The 15,589-nt window shown below is 42.8% G+C and overlaps 1 protein-coding gene across 1 annotated transcript in view; it reads left to right on the forward strand.

Annotated features, from left to right (window-relative positions):
• The window catches only part of LOC122923573 (multidrug and toxin extrusion protein 2-like), a 198,032-nt gene that overhangs the window by 112,372 nt on the left and 70,071 nt on the right, over positions 1-15,589 (forward strand). Inside the window, exons 12-14 of the mRNA XM_044274422.1 lie at positions 6,082-6,157; positions 6,261-6,330; positions 10,480-10,612. Of these exons, the coding sequence (XP_044130357.1) occupies positions 6,082-6,157; positions 6,261-6,330; positions 10,480-10,612 (279 nt within the window). The remainder of the gene's footprint in view (positions 1-6,081; positions 6,158-6,260; positions 6,331-10,479; positions 10,613-15,589) is intronic.

Raw genomic sequence — 15,589 nt, forward strand, 5'->3', positions numbered from 1 at the left:
TCCTCTTCTGCACATCCAGGCTGAACAGATGGAATAAAACTTCCACGGGTACTACCCTCTGTAGTGGAGGCAACTGTCTCCTGCTCCTCCTCTTCATGATCCAATTCGCGATGAGAAGACAAACTGAGGGTGGTCTGGCTATCACCCTGTGTACTGTCTTCCCCCATTTCCACTTCTTCCACATGCAAAGCGTCCGCCTTAATTGTGAGAAGCGAGCGTTTGAGTAGACACAGAAGTGAGATGATTACGCTGATAATAGCATTATCGCCGCTCACCATCTGTGCTGATTTCTCAAAGTTGCGTAAAACCTCACAGAGGTCAGAAAACAATGCCCACTCGTCGCTTGTGAAGAGCAGAAGCTGACTGGAAAGGCGACGACCATGTTGCAGCTGGTATTCCACTACTGCCCTCTGCTGCTCACAAAGCCTGGTGAACATGTGGAACGTCGAGTTCCAGTGCATGCTCACATTGCACAACAGTCGGTGAGCTGGCAATTGCAAGCTCTGCTGCAGCGTTGCCAGATCTGCGGAAGCTGACGATGACTTGCGGAAATGGGCACACACGCAGCGTACCTTGGGGTAGGTTTTCAGAAACCGCTGAAACACTAAGTTGAACATGTGGGCTAGGCATGGTATGTGTGTGAGCTTGTCGAGCTCCAAAGCCGCCACCAAGTTACTAACATTATCTGACACAACCATGCCTGGTTCTAGGTTGAGTGGCGAGAGCCACAGCTCAGTCTGGTCCCTTATCCGCTGCCACAGCTCTGCGGCTGTGTGCTGTTTGTCGCCTAAGAGGATCAGTTTAAGCGCAGCCTATTGCCGCTTCCCCACTAAAGTGCTACACTGCTTCCAGCTACTGACTGATGTCTGACTGGTGCTGCAAGAAAAAAGCACTTGTCCATGTGTCAGCCGTTAAGTGGACCTTCCCAATAACTGCGTTAGTCAGGGCACGGGTGATGTTACAGGACACATGCTGGTGTACGGCTGGGACTGCACACCGTGAAAAATATTGGCGGCTGGGGACAGAGTAACGTGGGGCGGCCGCGGAAAGCCTCAGTGTCCACAAGCCTAAATGGCAACATTTCCAGGGCCAGTAATTTGAAAAGGTGCACATTTAGTGCTATGGCCTGTGGGTGGGTGGCTGGGTATTTGCGCTTTCATTCAAAGGCCTGGGGTATAGACACAGAAGTGCATATTCTAGCTGATGGTGCTTGCAAAGGTCCAGGTGTATGGCAGGAGGCATCCGGGCCTGCATTTTGGACAGGGGATTGGCCAGCACGTAACACAGGGGAAGAGGTGGTAGTGGTGTAACCTGCAGACACTGATTGTGGAACCAGGCGTTCGGGCCACCTATTAGGTAGTGTCCCCCACACTGCCCCCATACAGTAGTGTTCCCCACACTGCCCCCATACAGTAGTGTCCCCCACACTGCCCCCACACAGTAGTGTCCCCCACACTGCCCAAACACAGTAGTGTCCCCCACACTGCCCAAACACAGTAGTGTCCCCCACACTGCCCCCATACAGTAGTGTCCCCCACACTGCCCCATACAGTAGTGTTTCCCACACTGCCCCCATACAGTAGTGTCCCCCACACAGTAGTGTCCCCGACACTTCCCCTCACACAATAGTGTCCCCCACACTGCCCCCACACAATAGTGTCCCCCACACTGCCCCTCACACTGTAGTATCCCCCACACTGCCCCATATAGTAGTGTCCCCCACACTGCCCCCATACAGTAGTGTCCTCCACACTGCCCCCATACAGTAGTGTCCCCCACACAGTAGTGTCCCCCACATTGCCATATAGTAATTTCCCCCCAACATAGTAATCCCTCCCATAATAATTTGCCCCCAGTATCCCACCCAATTCCCCCCGACACATCCTCCTGTGTGCGCCTCCAACTTGGCACATAAAATGAAATAAAAAAATTTGCTCCACACAGTATCCCACCATATTTTCCCCCCACATGTCCTCCTGTGTGCATCCCGACCCCCTCATGTCCCCAAAAAATTGGCACATAAAAGAGAAAAAAAACTAAAAGCTAAATACTTACCTGTGCTTGCTCGCAGAGTCCCGTCACCGGCGCGCGCGATGACGTCATCACGCGCGCCTGCGCTGGGATTTCACTACCGCATAGGATTCAGGTCAGATACAATTGCTGCAAGATACAACAATAGTCCTTAAAAGTCTTTTGGGTCTCTAACAAGTTTTTTCACTAAAATATTACTATTTCACTCCCCACACTATCTGTCCCTTCTTCAGCACAGCTCTCCCTGACTAAGACTGAGCTGAACATGTGTCATCGGGTTCTATATAGCACCCGATGACGCGTTCCGGCCAGCCAATCACTGTAATGCCAGTAGCCAACATGGCTACGGGATTACAGTGAGTGCCAGTACCTCCGTGCACATTTATTGGCAGCAAACAAACGTGCCGGGAGGAGACTTGAGCATCGCGCTCGAGCACACTCAGTGTTCGGCCAAATACCGTGATGTGCCGAGCATCGCGATGCTCGAGTAAAATTAGTGTTCGGCAGAGCATGCTCGCCCAACACTAGTAAAGAATCCTCTTCTATGTTTGTGCACAAACCTTCTTTCCTCTAGACGCAGAGGATGTCCCCTCATCACAGTCCTGAGTATAAATAGATGATGGGAGAGATCTCTATACTGACCCCTAATATATTTATACATATATATATATATATATATATATATATATATATATACATACAGTACAGACCAAAAGTTTGGACACACCTTCTCATTCAAAGAGTTTTCTTTATTTTCATGACTATGAAAATTGTAGATTCACACTGAAGGCATCAAAACTATGAATTAACACATGTGGAATTATATACATAACAAAAAAGTGTGAAACAACTGAAAATATGTCATATTCCAGGTTCTTCAAAGTAGCCACCTTTTGCTTTGATTACTACTTTGCACACTCTTGGCATTCTCTTGATGAGCTTCAAGAGCTAGTCACCTAAAATGGTCTTCCAACAGTCTTGAAGGAGTTCCCAGAAATGCTTAGCACTTGTTGGCCCTTTTGACTTCACTCTGCGGTCCAGCTCACCCCAAACCATCTCGATTGGGTTCAGGTCCGGTGACTGTGGAGGCCAGGTCATCTGGCGCAGCACCCCATCACTCTCCTTCATGGTCAAATAGCCCTTACACAGCCTGGAGGTGTGTTTGGGGTCATTGTCCTGTTGAAAAATATATGATGGTCCAACTAAACGCAAACCGGATGGAATAGCATGCCGCTGCAAGATGCTGTGGTAACCATGCTGGTTCAGTATGCCTTCAATTTTGAATAAATCCCCAACAGTGTCACCAGCAAAGCACCCCCACACCATCACACCTTCTCCCCCATGCTTCACGGTGGGAACCAGGCATGTAGAGTCCATCCATTCACCTTTTCTGCGTCGCAAAAAGACACGGTGGTTGGAACCAAAGATCTCAAATTTGGACTCATCAGACCAAAGCACAGATTTCCACTGGTCTAATGTCCATTCCTTGTGTTCTTTAGCCCAAAGAAGTCTCTTCTGCTTGTTGCCTGTCCTTAGCAGTGGTTTCCTAGCAGATATTCTACCATGAAGGCCTGATTCACACAGTCTCCTCTTAACAGTTGTTCTAGAGATGTGTCTGCTGCTAGAACTCTGTGTGGCATTGACCTGGTCTCTAATCTGAGCTGCTGTTAACCTGCGATTTCTGAGGCTGGTGACTCAGATGAACTTATCCTCCGCAGCAGAGGTGGTCTTCCTTTCCTGGGGCGGTCCGCATGTGAGACAGTTTCTTTGTAGCGCTTGATGGTTTTTGAGACTGCACTTGGGGACACTTTCAAAGTTTTCCCAATTTTTCAGACTGACTGACCTTCATTTCTTAAAGTAATGATAGCCACTCATTTTTCTTTACTTAGCTGTTTTTTTCTTGCCATAATACAATTCTAACAATCTATTCAGTAGGACTATCAGCTGTGTATCCACCTGACTTCTCCACAACGCAACTGATGGTCCCAACCCTATTTATAAGGCAAGAAATCCCACTTATTAAACCTGACAGGGCACACCTGTGAAGTGAAAACCATTTCAGGTGACTACCTCTTGAAGCTCATCAAGAGAATGCCAAGAGTGTGCAAAGCAGTAATCAAAGCAAAAGGTAGCTACTTTGAAGAACCTAGAATATGACATATTTTCAGTTGTTTCACACTTTTTTGTTATGTATATAATTCCACATGTGTTAATTCATAGTTTTGATGCCTTCAGTGTGAATCTACAATTTTCATAGTCATGAAAATAAAGAAAACTCTTTGAATGACAAGGTGTGTCCAAACTTTTGGTCTGTACTGTGTGTGTGTGTACATATATATATATATATATATATATATATATATATATTATAGTTATACATATTTATACATAGTCTTTTCTAATGTTAATAACCCTAATTTTGATAATCTTTCTGGGTACTCTAGTCCACCCATTCCAGTTATTATTTTAGTTGCCCTCCTCTGAACCCTTTCCAGCTCTCCTATGTTTGCCTTGTTCACAGGAGCCCTGAACTGTACACACTACTCCATGTGTGGTTTGACTAGTGATATGTAAAGTGGCAGGACTATGTTCTCACCATGGGCATCTACGCCCCATATGATGCAACCCATTAACTTATTGGCCTTGACAGCAGCTGCCCGACACTGGTTTCTGCAGCTTAGTTTGTTGTTCAGTAAAATTGCTAAGGCCTTTTTCACATGGGCGAGTTTTCCCGACGGGTACAATGCGTGAGGTGAACGCATTGCACCCGCACTGAATCCGGACCCATTTATTTCTATGGGGCTGTGCACATGAGCGGTGATTTTCACACATCACTTGTGCGTTGCGTGAAAATCGCAGCATGCTCTCTATTGTGCGTTTCTCATGCAACGCAGGCCCCATAGAAGTGCATGGGGCTGCGTAAAAATCGCAAGCATCCGCAAGCAAGTGCGGATGCGGTGCGATTTTCACGCATGGTTGCTAGGAGACGATCGGGATGGGGACCGGATCTTTATTATTTTCCCTTATAACATGGTTATAAGGGAAAATAATAGCATTATTAATACAGAATTCTAAGTAAAATAGTAATGGAGGGGTTAAAAATAATATATAATTAAACTGACCTCATCCACTTGTTCGCGCAGCCCGGCTTCTCTTCTTAAGGCCTATTGCACACGGCCGTTTTTTTTTCCCGTTTACTGGCCGTTTTTTGCGTTCCGTATACGGTCCGTATACGGAACCATTCATTTCAATGGTTCCGCAAAAAAAACGGAATGTACTCCGTATGCATTCCGTTTCCGTATTTCCGTTTTTCCGTTCCGTTTTAACATGTCCTATTATTGCCCGCAAATCACAGTCCGTGGCTCCATTCAAGTCAATGGATCCGCAAAAAAAACGGAACACATACGGAAATGCATCCGTATGTCTTCCGTTTCCGTTCCGTTTTTTCCTGAACCATCTATTGAAAATGTTATGGCCAACCCAATTTTATCTATGTAATTACTGTATACTGTATATGCCATACGGAAAAACGGAACGGAAAAACGGAACAGAAACGGAAACACAACGGAAACAAAAAACGGAACAGCGGATCCATGAAAAACGGACCGCAAAACACTGAAAAAGCCATACGGTCGTGTGCAATAGGCCTAAGAAGTAGTAAGAAGAGAAGTCGGGCTGCACGAACAAGTGGATGAGGTGAGTTTAATTATCCTAGCGATATGCCCCTTCTGTCTGAGATGGTAAAACCCCTTTAAACCTCATCTGCCACTCAATCTATCCAGATCCCTCTGTAACAGTATACTGTCCTCTTCAATGTTAATTACTTTACACAGTTTATTGTCATTTGCAAAAATTTATATTTTACTGTGCAAGCCTTTTACAAGATCATCAAGTGATTGTCATGTATTATATGATATTGAATTTTCATTTTTTTACATTAATCATGGGATTTATTTTCACACTGTTTATTTGATTCTTTAACAATTATGATTTTAAAATTGTTAAACTGTAGCTTTATATTTTTCTATTTTGTTTCTTTTCATTTCTCAGTGATATCTGGGTTGACAGTTGGTTGTTTTTTAGCTGCACTGAAGAATGTAATTGGCTATGTTTTTACAACAGATAGGTAGGTAAAACAGAAGATGACTAAAAGCTGATGAAGTACAAGGAATTGAATCCGAAAAAAGATGAGCAATATCCTATTACAGTATTTTTTTTTATGTTTGCAGGGATATTCTCTCCTTGGTTTCACAAATCATGCTCGTATTTGCTCCATTTCACATATGTGATGCAACAAATGTAAGTATGCACATGGTAACAAAGGGGGTCATTTATTATCCAGAAATACGCCTATATTAGGCGTATTTCTGGTGCAGATTGTGGTGCAACAGTTACAGTAGTTGTGCAGCAATCTGTGACTTTCCCCGGTCATGCCAGATCTAAAAAAGTGGGCGTGGCATTAGCGGGGACAGGTCATTGTTTTCTACGCCTGTTTTAGACGTAGAAAATGGTCTAAATGTAAGACAGCACCTGCGCCTCTTCATAACTTCAGTGGATACACCGCCATATATAGGGGTTATTAAGACTGGAGTCTCAAACGGTTAATAAATGACCCCCATAGTTTGTAAGGCGGAAAAAAGACATCTGTCCACCCAGATAAGCCTGTTATCCTGTAAGTTGATCCAAAGGAAGGAAAAAAAATCCTGTGAGGTAGAAGTCAATTTTTTACTCATTTTAGGGGATAAAATTCTATCTCGACTCCAATCAGGCAATCAGTAAATATCTCCCTTCTCCATCAGTCTAGTAACGATAACCTGTAATATTATAACACTCCAGGAATACATCCAAACCCTTCTTGAACTCTTTCACCATCACCACCTCCTCAGGCAGAGAGTTCCATATTCTCACTGCTCTTACCATAAAGAATCCTCTTCTATTTTTGTGTACAAACCTTCTTTCCTCCAGACGCAGAGGATGTCCCCTCGTCACAGTCCTGGGGATAAATAGATGATGGGAGAGATCTCTGTACTGACTCTTGATATATTTATACATAGCTATTAAATAGCCCCTCAGTTGTTGTTTTTCTAAACTAAAAAACTCTAATTTTGATAATCTTTCTGGGTACTGTAGTCCACTCATTCCATTTATTACCTTAGTTGCCCTCCTCTGAACCCTCTCCCTCTCTGCTATGTCTGTCTTGTTCAAAGGAGAATTGTTCAAGAACTGTACACAGTACTCCATGTGTGGTAAGACTAGTAATTTGAAAAGTGGTGGGACTATGTTCTCATCACGGGCATCTATGCCCCTTTTGATGCGACCCATAATCTTATTGGCTTTGGCAGCAGCTTATGGTACTGGCTTCTACAGTTGTCATGTTTCTGGACCTGGTATCTATTTTAATCTATTTAAGACGCCACTGCACTTCTTCCTGGGTCAGACAGGCCACTTTTAATGGGTAGTTTACTTTTACACTCATCTTCAGTTCATTTTTCATCTGGCAGTTCATTTTTCTCAGTTAATACAGTGGACACAATATTTTTAATAGATGTGCTTTCTCCTCCATCGCTCTCTACAAGTCCTCCCTCATACCTCTGTAACCAACCAGGGCCAACACTGTTAGGTTTAAAATTTTTGCCATTGATATAATTTAAGAACATTTTAGGGTTAGTTTTACTTTTTTACACATGCACAACAGCTTTATATTGAAAGAGAAAACAGTAGGTAAATAAGACTGATCCAGTCTTGTAAAATTCAAATTTAGAATTTGGCTAGATGTCTGTTAGGGGCAGTGGTCGCGAAACCACTGCATCAACCAACCAGTTTCACTTTGGGCTAATCCTAATGGCATTATCCTGGCAGTCCCCAGGTATTCACCATTTAACCCTTAGGGCTCATGCACAGACAAGGATAGGACAGTTCTATGGAGGGCAGGACGTTCCGTTCCACAAAATGAGGAACACACACAACCAGTATCTGTGTTTTGCAGATCCTCAATTTGCAGACTGCAAAAATAACCATTGCCATTTTTGCAGTCTGCAAAACACAGATACCGGATGTGTGTTTTCTGCATTTTGCGTAACAGAACATCCTGTCCGCTATATAAGGACATGTTCTATATACAGTACAGACCAAAAGTTTGGACACACCTTCTCATTCAAAGAGTTTTCTTTATTTTCATGACTATGAAAATTGTAGAGTCACACTGAAGGCATCAAAACTATGAATTAACACATGTGGAATTATATACATAACAAAAAAGTGTGAAACAGCTGAAAATATGTCATATTCTAGGTTCTTCAAAGTAGCCACCTTTTGCTTTGATTACTGCTTTGCACACTCTTGGCATTCTCTTGATGAGCTTCAAGAGGTAGTCACCTGAAATGGTTTTCACTTCACAGGTGTGCCCTGTCAGGTTTAATAGGTGGGATTTCTTGCCTTATAAATGGGGTCGGGACCATCAGCTGTGTTGTGGAGAAGTCAGCTGGATACACAGCTGATAGTCCTACTGAATAGACTGTTAGAATTTGTATTATGGCAAGAAAAAATCAGCTAAGTAAAGAAAAACGAGTGACCATCATTACTTTAAGAAATGAAGGTCAGTCAGTCCGAAAAATTGGGAAAACTTTGAAAGTGTCCCCAAGTGCAGTCACAAAAACCATCAAGCGCTACAAAGAAACTGGCTCACGTGTGGACCGCCCCAGGAAAGGAAGACCAAGAGTCACCTCTGCTGCGGAGGATAAGTTCATCTGAGTCACCAGCCTCAGAAATCGCAGGTTAACAGTAGCTCAGATTAGAGACCAGGTCAATGCCACACAGAGTTCTAGCAGCAGACACATCTCTAGAACAACTGTTAAGAGGAGACTGTGTGAATCAGGCCTTCATGGAAGAATATCTGCTGGGAAACCCCTGCTAAGGACAGGCAACAAGCAGAAGAGACTTGTTTGGGCTAAAGAACACAAGGAATGGACATTAGACCAGTGGAAATCTGTGCTTTGGTCTGATGAGTCCAAATTTGAGATCTTTGGTTCCAACCACCGTGTCTTTGTGCGACGCAGAAAAGGTGAATGAATGGACTCTACATGCCTGGTTCCCACCGTGAAGCATGAAGGAGGAGGTGTGATGGTGTGGGGGTGCTTTGCTGGTGACACTGTTGGGGATTTATTCAAAATTGAAGGCATACTGAACCAGCATGGCTACCACAGCATCTTGCAGCGGTATGCTGTTCCATCCGTTTTGCGTTTAGTTGGACCATCATTTATTTTTCAACAGGACAATGACTCCAAACACACCTCCAGGCTGTGTAAGCGCTATTTGACCATGAAGGAGAGTGATGGGGTGCTGCGCCAGATGACCTGGCCTCCACAGTCACCGGACCTGAACCCAATTGAGATGGTTTGGGGTGAGCTGGACCGCAGAGTGAAGGCAAAAGGGCCAACAAGTGCTAAGCATCTCTGGAAACTCCTTCAAGACTATTGGAAGACCATTTCAGGTGACTACCTCTTGAAGCTCATCAAGAGAATGCCAAGAGTGTGCAAAGCAGTAATCAAAGCAAAAGGTGGCTACTTTGAAGAACCTAGAATATGACATATTTTCAGTTGTTTCACACTTTTTTATTATGTATATAATTCCACATGTGTTAATTCATAGTTTTGATGCCTTCAGTGTGAATCTACAATTTTCATAGTCATGAAAATAAAGAAAACTCTTCGAATGAGAAGGTGTGTCCAAACTTTTGGTCTGTACTGTATATATATTTATTTTTTTTTGCTGCGGAACTAATATACGAATAGCACACGGATGTGCTGTCCGCATCTTTTTGCGACCCCATTAAAGTGGATGGGTCCGCATCTGACCTGCAAAAAATGCGGATCAGATGTGGACCAAAAATATGTACGTGTGCATGAGCCCTTATCTAGAATTCGATGTCTAGTCAGTAACAGGCCGGGGTTGGGGCAGGGAGAGTTCGGGTGAATTCAGAACTTTGGGTTCGGGTGACCAACAGTCTAGAAGTCAGAGCAAGCAGCACAAGATCAGTATGGTGATCAGGCATAGGTCAGGTGGTAGAGATTCAGGATCCAGGAATCAGGCAAAAGTCATTACATGGACACAAATACAGATTATAGTACATTTGTAGAATCCAGCAAGCTAGTAAACCTATTGCTCAAGCAGAGAATGGGACAAAGAGCACGGTCTATATGGCAAAAACAGATTATCACATTAGTACCTCCACACAGAATCAAAGAAGGTTTTCACCCTTGCTATATTGCAGAATGAGGTGAGTTTCAATAGACAAACAGAACAAGAGCCCCCAGCCTGGTGCCGGACACAGAGTGAGTGGAGCAGTGCCTGTGCCTGTCTGAAGTAGCAGGGCAAGCCGACATAATGTAATTTGCTGCTAATTTCACTTTATTATTTATTTATTAAACACACCTAAAATTTGTGTTCCAGATTTCCAGTGGAGGAGTATTAAGAGGATTAGGAAGGCAAAAAATTGGAGCTATTACCAATGTAATCGGCTACTATCTTATTGGTCTCCCACTTGGAATTTCACAGATGTTTCTGGTGAAACTTGGAATCATAGGTGAGATTATTAGCTTATGCATATTTAGGAATGCATTTACAGCTTTAGTTTGCTTTGAAGTCAAACAGCATATAAAGTTAAGGTTTTTCCATGTCACTATAATTTAAAACATATATACACTGCCTGTCCCAAAAAAAAGTCACCACCTGGATTTAACTAAACAAATACTGTAGTTATGAGCCTCCTATTGGATGGGCGATTATCTTTCAGCTGGCAACAAGTTATTTAAGAACTGTCCAACGCACTATTAAAAACTGGAAGGATAGTGGGGACCCATCATATTCAAGGAAGAAATGTGGCGGGAACAAAATCCTGAATGATCGTGATCGGCGATCACTTAAACGTTTGGTGCAATAAAATCGAAGAATAACAATAGTAGAACTCAGGGCTATGTTTAATAGTGAAAGTAAGAGTATTTCCACACGCACAATGTGAAGAGAACTCAAGGGATTGGGACTGAACAGCTCTGTAGCCATAAGAAAACCACTAATCAGCGAGGCAAACCAGAAAAAAAATACTTCAATTTGCTAGGGAGCATAAAGATTGGACTCTGGAGCAATGGAAGAAGGGCATGTGGTCTGATGAGTGAAGATGTACCCTGTTCCAGAGTGATGGGCGCATCAGGGTAAGAAGAGAGGCAGATGAAGTGATGCACCCATCATGCCTAGTGCCTACTGTACAAGCCTGTGGGGGCAGTGCTATGATCTGGGGTTGCTGCAGTTGGTCAGGTCTAGGTTTAGCAACAGTATGTGCTCCAAGAATGAGGTCAGCTGACTACCTGAACATACTGAATGACCGGGTTATTCCATCAATGGATTTTTTTCTTCCTTGATGGCACGGGCATATTCCAAGATGACAATGCCAGGATTCATCGGGCTCAAATTGTGAAAGAGTGGTTCAGGGAGCATTAGACATCATTTTCACACATGGATTGGCCACCTCAGTGTCCAGACCTTAACCCCATTAAGAATCTTTGGGATGTGCTGGAGAAGGCTTTGCGCAGTAGTCAGACTCTACCATCATCAATGCAAGATTATGGTGAAAAATTAATGCAACACTGGATGGAAATAAATCTTGTGACATTGCAGAAGCTTATCGAAACAATTCCACTGCGAATGCGTGCCGTAATCAAAGCTAAAGGCGGTCCAACAAAATATTAGAATGTGTGACCTTTTTTTTTTGGTGGCGACTTTTTTTTTGGACAGGCAGTATATAATCCTGCACACTGGCCACTAGGTCATGATTTCCTGTTCTGTACAGGAAACTTTTTAAAAGTCATTATCATGTAGATTGTAAGCCCTCACGGGCAGGGCCCTCTCTCCTTCTCTACCAGTTTGTAACTCGTCTTGTTTATGATAAGTGCAATTGTCTGTATTATGTATGTATACCTCTTCTCATATGTACAGCGCTATGGAATGAATGGCGCTTTAATAATAAATAATAATAATAATAATAATTATCACTACAGGCAGAATTACAATGACAAGTAACATCTCTATATATAGATAACACAGAATCCACCATTCGCAATAGGTGATATCACAACTCCCTCCTGACCTCTGCACAGTTCACATAGAATGCCTAGAAAACTCTTCTATACAAGGCAATGGGGTTAGCTGATGTCCATTGTGTCTATGGTCCATGTAGCTACTCTCAAAAGACAGGAAGTCTTAACACATAGTCTTAACTGGCCTGGTGGCCAGTGTGAAAATTGCAGGATTGTATACATTTCTTTAAAGGGAACCTGTCACCAAAAAATCGCTTATTAAGCTGTTAATAGTACCTTATAGTGCTGCATAGTAGTGTCCTAATGCACTTTTTCTTCGTTTAGCCGCATTTAGCCTCCTTGAGAAATCAATGTTTTATTTAGCCACTGCCCCGTGCTTCAAGTCAGGTTTGAAGTCAAGGGGGCAGCGGCCTAGGCGTCTCCAATCCTGCTCTCCCCACCTCCTGCCGCCGTTATTGACACGCCGGATCTCAGTGCCGGGACCGCGCTGTAGCGCGATCCCGGCTGCGGCTCGTACACTCAGCCGGCTTCAGTTTCGCTACTGCGCATGCGCCCGAAACTGAAGCCGGCTGAGTGTACGAGCCGGAGCTGGGATCGCGCTACAGCAGCCCTTTACTGCGCATGCGGGCTGGGAGCGCGGTCTCAGCACTGAGATCCGGCGTGTCAATAAAGGCGGCAGGAGGCGGGGAGAGCAGGATTGGAGACGCCTAGGCCGCTGCCCCCTTGACTTCAAACCTGACTTGAAGCACGGGGCAGCGGCTGAATAAAACATCGATTTCTCAAGGAGGCTAAATGCGGCTAAACGAAGAAAAAGTGCATTAGGACACTACTTTGCAGCACTATAAGGTACTATTAACAGCTTAATAAGCGATTTTTTGGTGACAGGTCCCCTTTAACATAGATGGTGAAATTGGAAAAATTTAAAAAAAACTAGCCAAAAATTCAGAAAAAAGTGATTTAAACAATAGATCAATTTCTGATGTTACATTTTCTTTAATACATTATTGCAATCAATTTGTTATAACAGCTTTACATTTACTGACTGAATAAAGTACAGATATTTCTCTGAATACGAACTATATATTTGATACGTGATCAGCAGTCTGTGACTGAAGCACTGTCCACTTTCTGTTCATCACACTAGTTTGTGTCAGAAAAAGTGGTGCAAGGGGCTGAGGCTTCATAAACAGGGGCGAGACCGTGATGAATCTGCCCCAGTGCTTACAGAACTGCTGAAAATCAGTGCAGCTGGCCTTATTCTGAATTACTACTCAAAAAACTACTCATGAGAAAGAATGGCAAACAAAAGAAAATGAAATAGTGATCTTGGGCTAAGAGTAGTTTTCATGTGTTTTGTGTTTTAACCCCTTAGTGACCAGACAATTTTTTAGCCTTAACGACCAAGCAAATTTTACAGTTTTTATACGTCATTACATACCAAGACCCATACGTTTTCTATTTCACTATCAATGTAGCTGTCTGAGGGCTTTTTTAATGTAGAATGAGTAGTATTTTTTTAATGCCACCATTTTGGGGGTATATATACTTTATTGTATAACTTTATTTTTGTGAGGGGGTTCTAAAAAGCATTGATTTACATTTTGGATTTTCTTTTATGGTGTACACCAGGGGCCAGCAACCTCTGGCACTCCAGCTATTGTGAAACTTCAACTCCCAGACTGCTCCATTCGCTTCTGTGAGAGTTCTGAGAGCAGCCAAGCAATTGTGCATGCTGGGAGTTGTAGTTTCACTACAGCTGGAGTGCCAGAGGTCGCTGATCACATGATAAAGATATGCTCTGGATCATCAGACCTCAGAACAAACCCCTAATCTTCATCACTCAGACCCCCAATCTTTATCAGATCTCCATATCAGACCTCAGATCAGACACCCATTGCAGATCAGACTCCCATATCAGATCAGACCCCTAGATCAGACTGTGACATGAGTGCGTAAAATGTCAGATCATAGTGCGTGCACTACAACCTGATGCTGTATGCAGTCAAGGCAATGTGGTGTCCGAAGGAAGACCAGGGAGCGGTGAATACAGCGCTACAGTCACAGCTCCCCACGTCTCCTGGAAACTAGTGAGTGCTTTCATAATGAAACTTTTTTGGGGGAAAAAGTGGGTCTTATAAAGTGGAAAATGTGGTATATAGATTTTGTTAAGCTTTACAAATTTTGAACAATAAAAACACTTTTTCACTTTTGCCATATTACAAGATCTAAAACTTTTTAACCACTTCAACCCCCCTAGCTGAAACACCCTTAATGACCAGGCCACTTTTTACACTTCTGCACTACACTACTTTCACCGTTTATTGCTTGGTCATGCAACTTACCACCCAAAATAATTTTACCTCCTTTTCTCCTCACTAATAGAGCTTTTATTTGGTGGTATTTCATTGCTGCTGACATTTTAACTTTTTTAGTTATTAATCGAAATTTAACGTTTTTTTGCAAAAAAATGACATTTTTTACTTTCAGTTGTAAAATGTTGCAAAAAAAACAACATCCATATATAAATTTTTCGCTAAATTTATTGTTCTACATGTCTTTGATAAAAAAAAAAATGTTTGGGTAAAAAAAAAATGGTTTCGGAAAGTAGACACCCTAGGGTATTCACTGATAGGCATAGTGAGTTCATAGAACTTTTTATTTTTTGTCACAAGTTAGCGGAAAATGATGATTTATTTATTTATTTATTTTTTTCTTACAAAGTCTCATATATCACTAACTTGTGACAAAAAATAAAAACTTCCATGAACTCACTATGCCCATCACGAAATACCTTGGGGTCACTTGTGGGGTAGTTATACTGCCCTGGCATTTTAGGGGCCTAAATGCGTGCAAAGTAGTTTGAAATCAAAATCTGTAAAAAATGACCGGTGAAATCCGAAAGGTGCTCTTTGGAATGTGTGCCCCTTTGCCCACCTAGGGTGTAAAAAAGTGTCACACATCTGGTATCGCCGTACTCAGGAGAAGTTAGGGAATGTGTTTTGGGGTGTCATTTTACATATACCCATGCTGGGTGAGAGAAATATCTTGGCAAAAGACAACTTTTCCCATTTTTTTTATACAAAGTTGGCATTTGACCAAGATATTTATCTCACCCAGCATGGGTATATGTAAAATGACACCCCAAAACACATTGCCCAACTTCTCCTGAGTACGGCGATACCAGATGTGTGACAATGTTTTGCAGCCTAGGTGGGCAAAGGGGCCCACATTCCAAAGAGCACCTTTAGGTTCCTAGAATTTTTTATTTTTTGTCACAAGTTAGTGGAATATGAGACTTTGTAAGAAAAAAAAAGAAAATCATCATTTTCCGCTAACTAGTGATAAAAATTTCTAGGAACTCGCCATGCCCCTCACGGAATACCTTGGGGTGTCTTCTTTCCAAAATGGGGTCACTTGTGGGGTAGTTATACTGCCCTGGCATTCTAGGGGCCCTAATGTGTGGTAAGTAG

The sequence above is a fragment of the Bufo gargarizans genome, unplaced genomic scaffold, assembly GCF_014858855.1.
Source record: "Bufo gargarizans isolate SCDJY-AF-19 unplaced genomic scaffold, ASM1485885v1 original_scaffold_1746_pilon, whole genome shotgun sequence".
Lineage (NCBI taxonomy): Eukaryota > Metazoa > Chordata > Amphibia > Anura > Bufonidae > Bufo > Bufo gargarizans.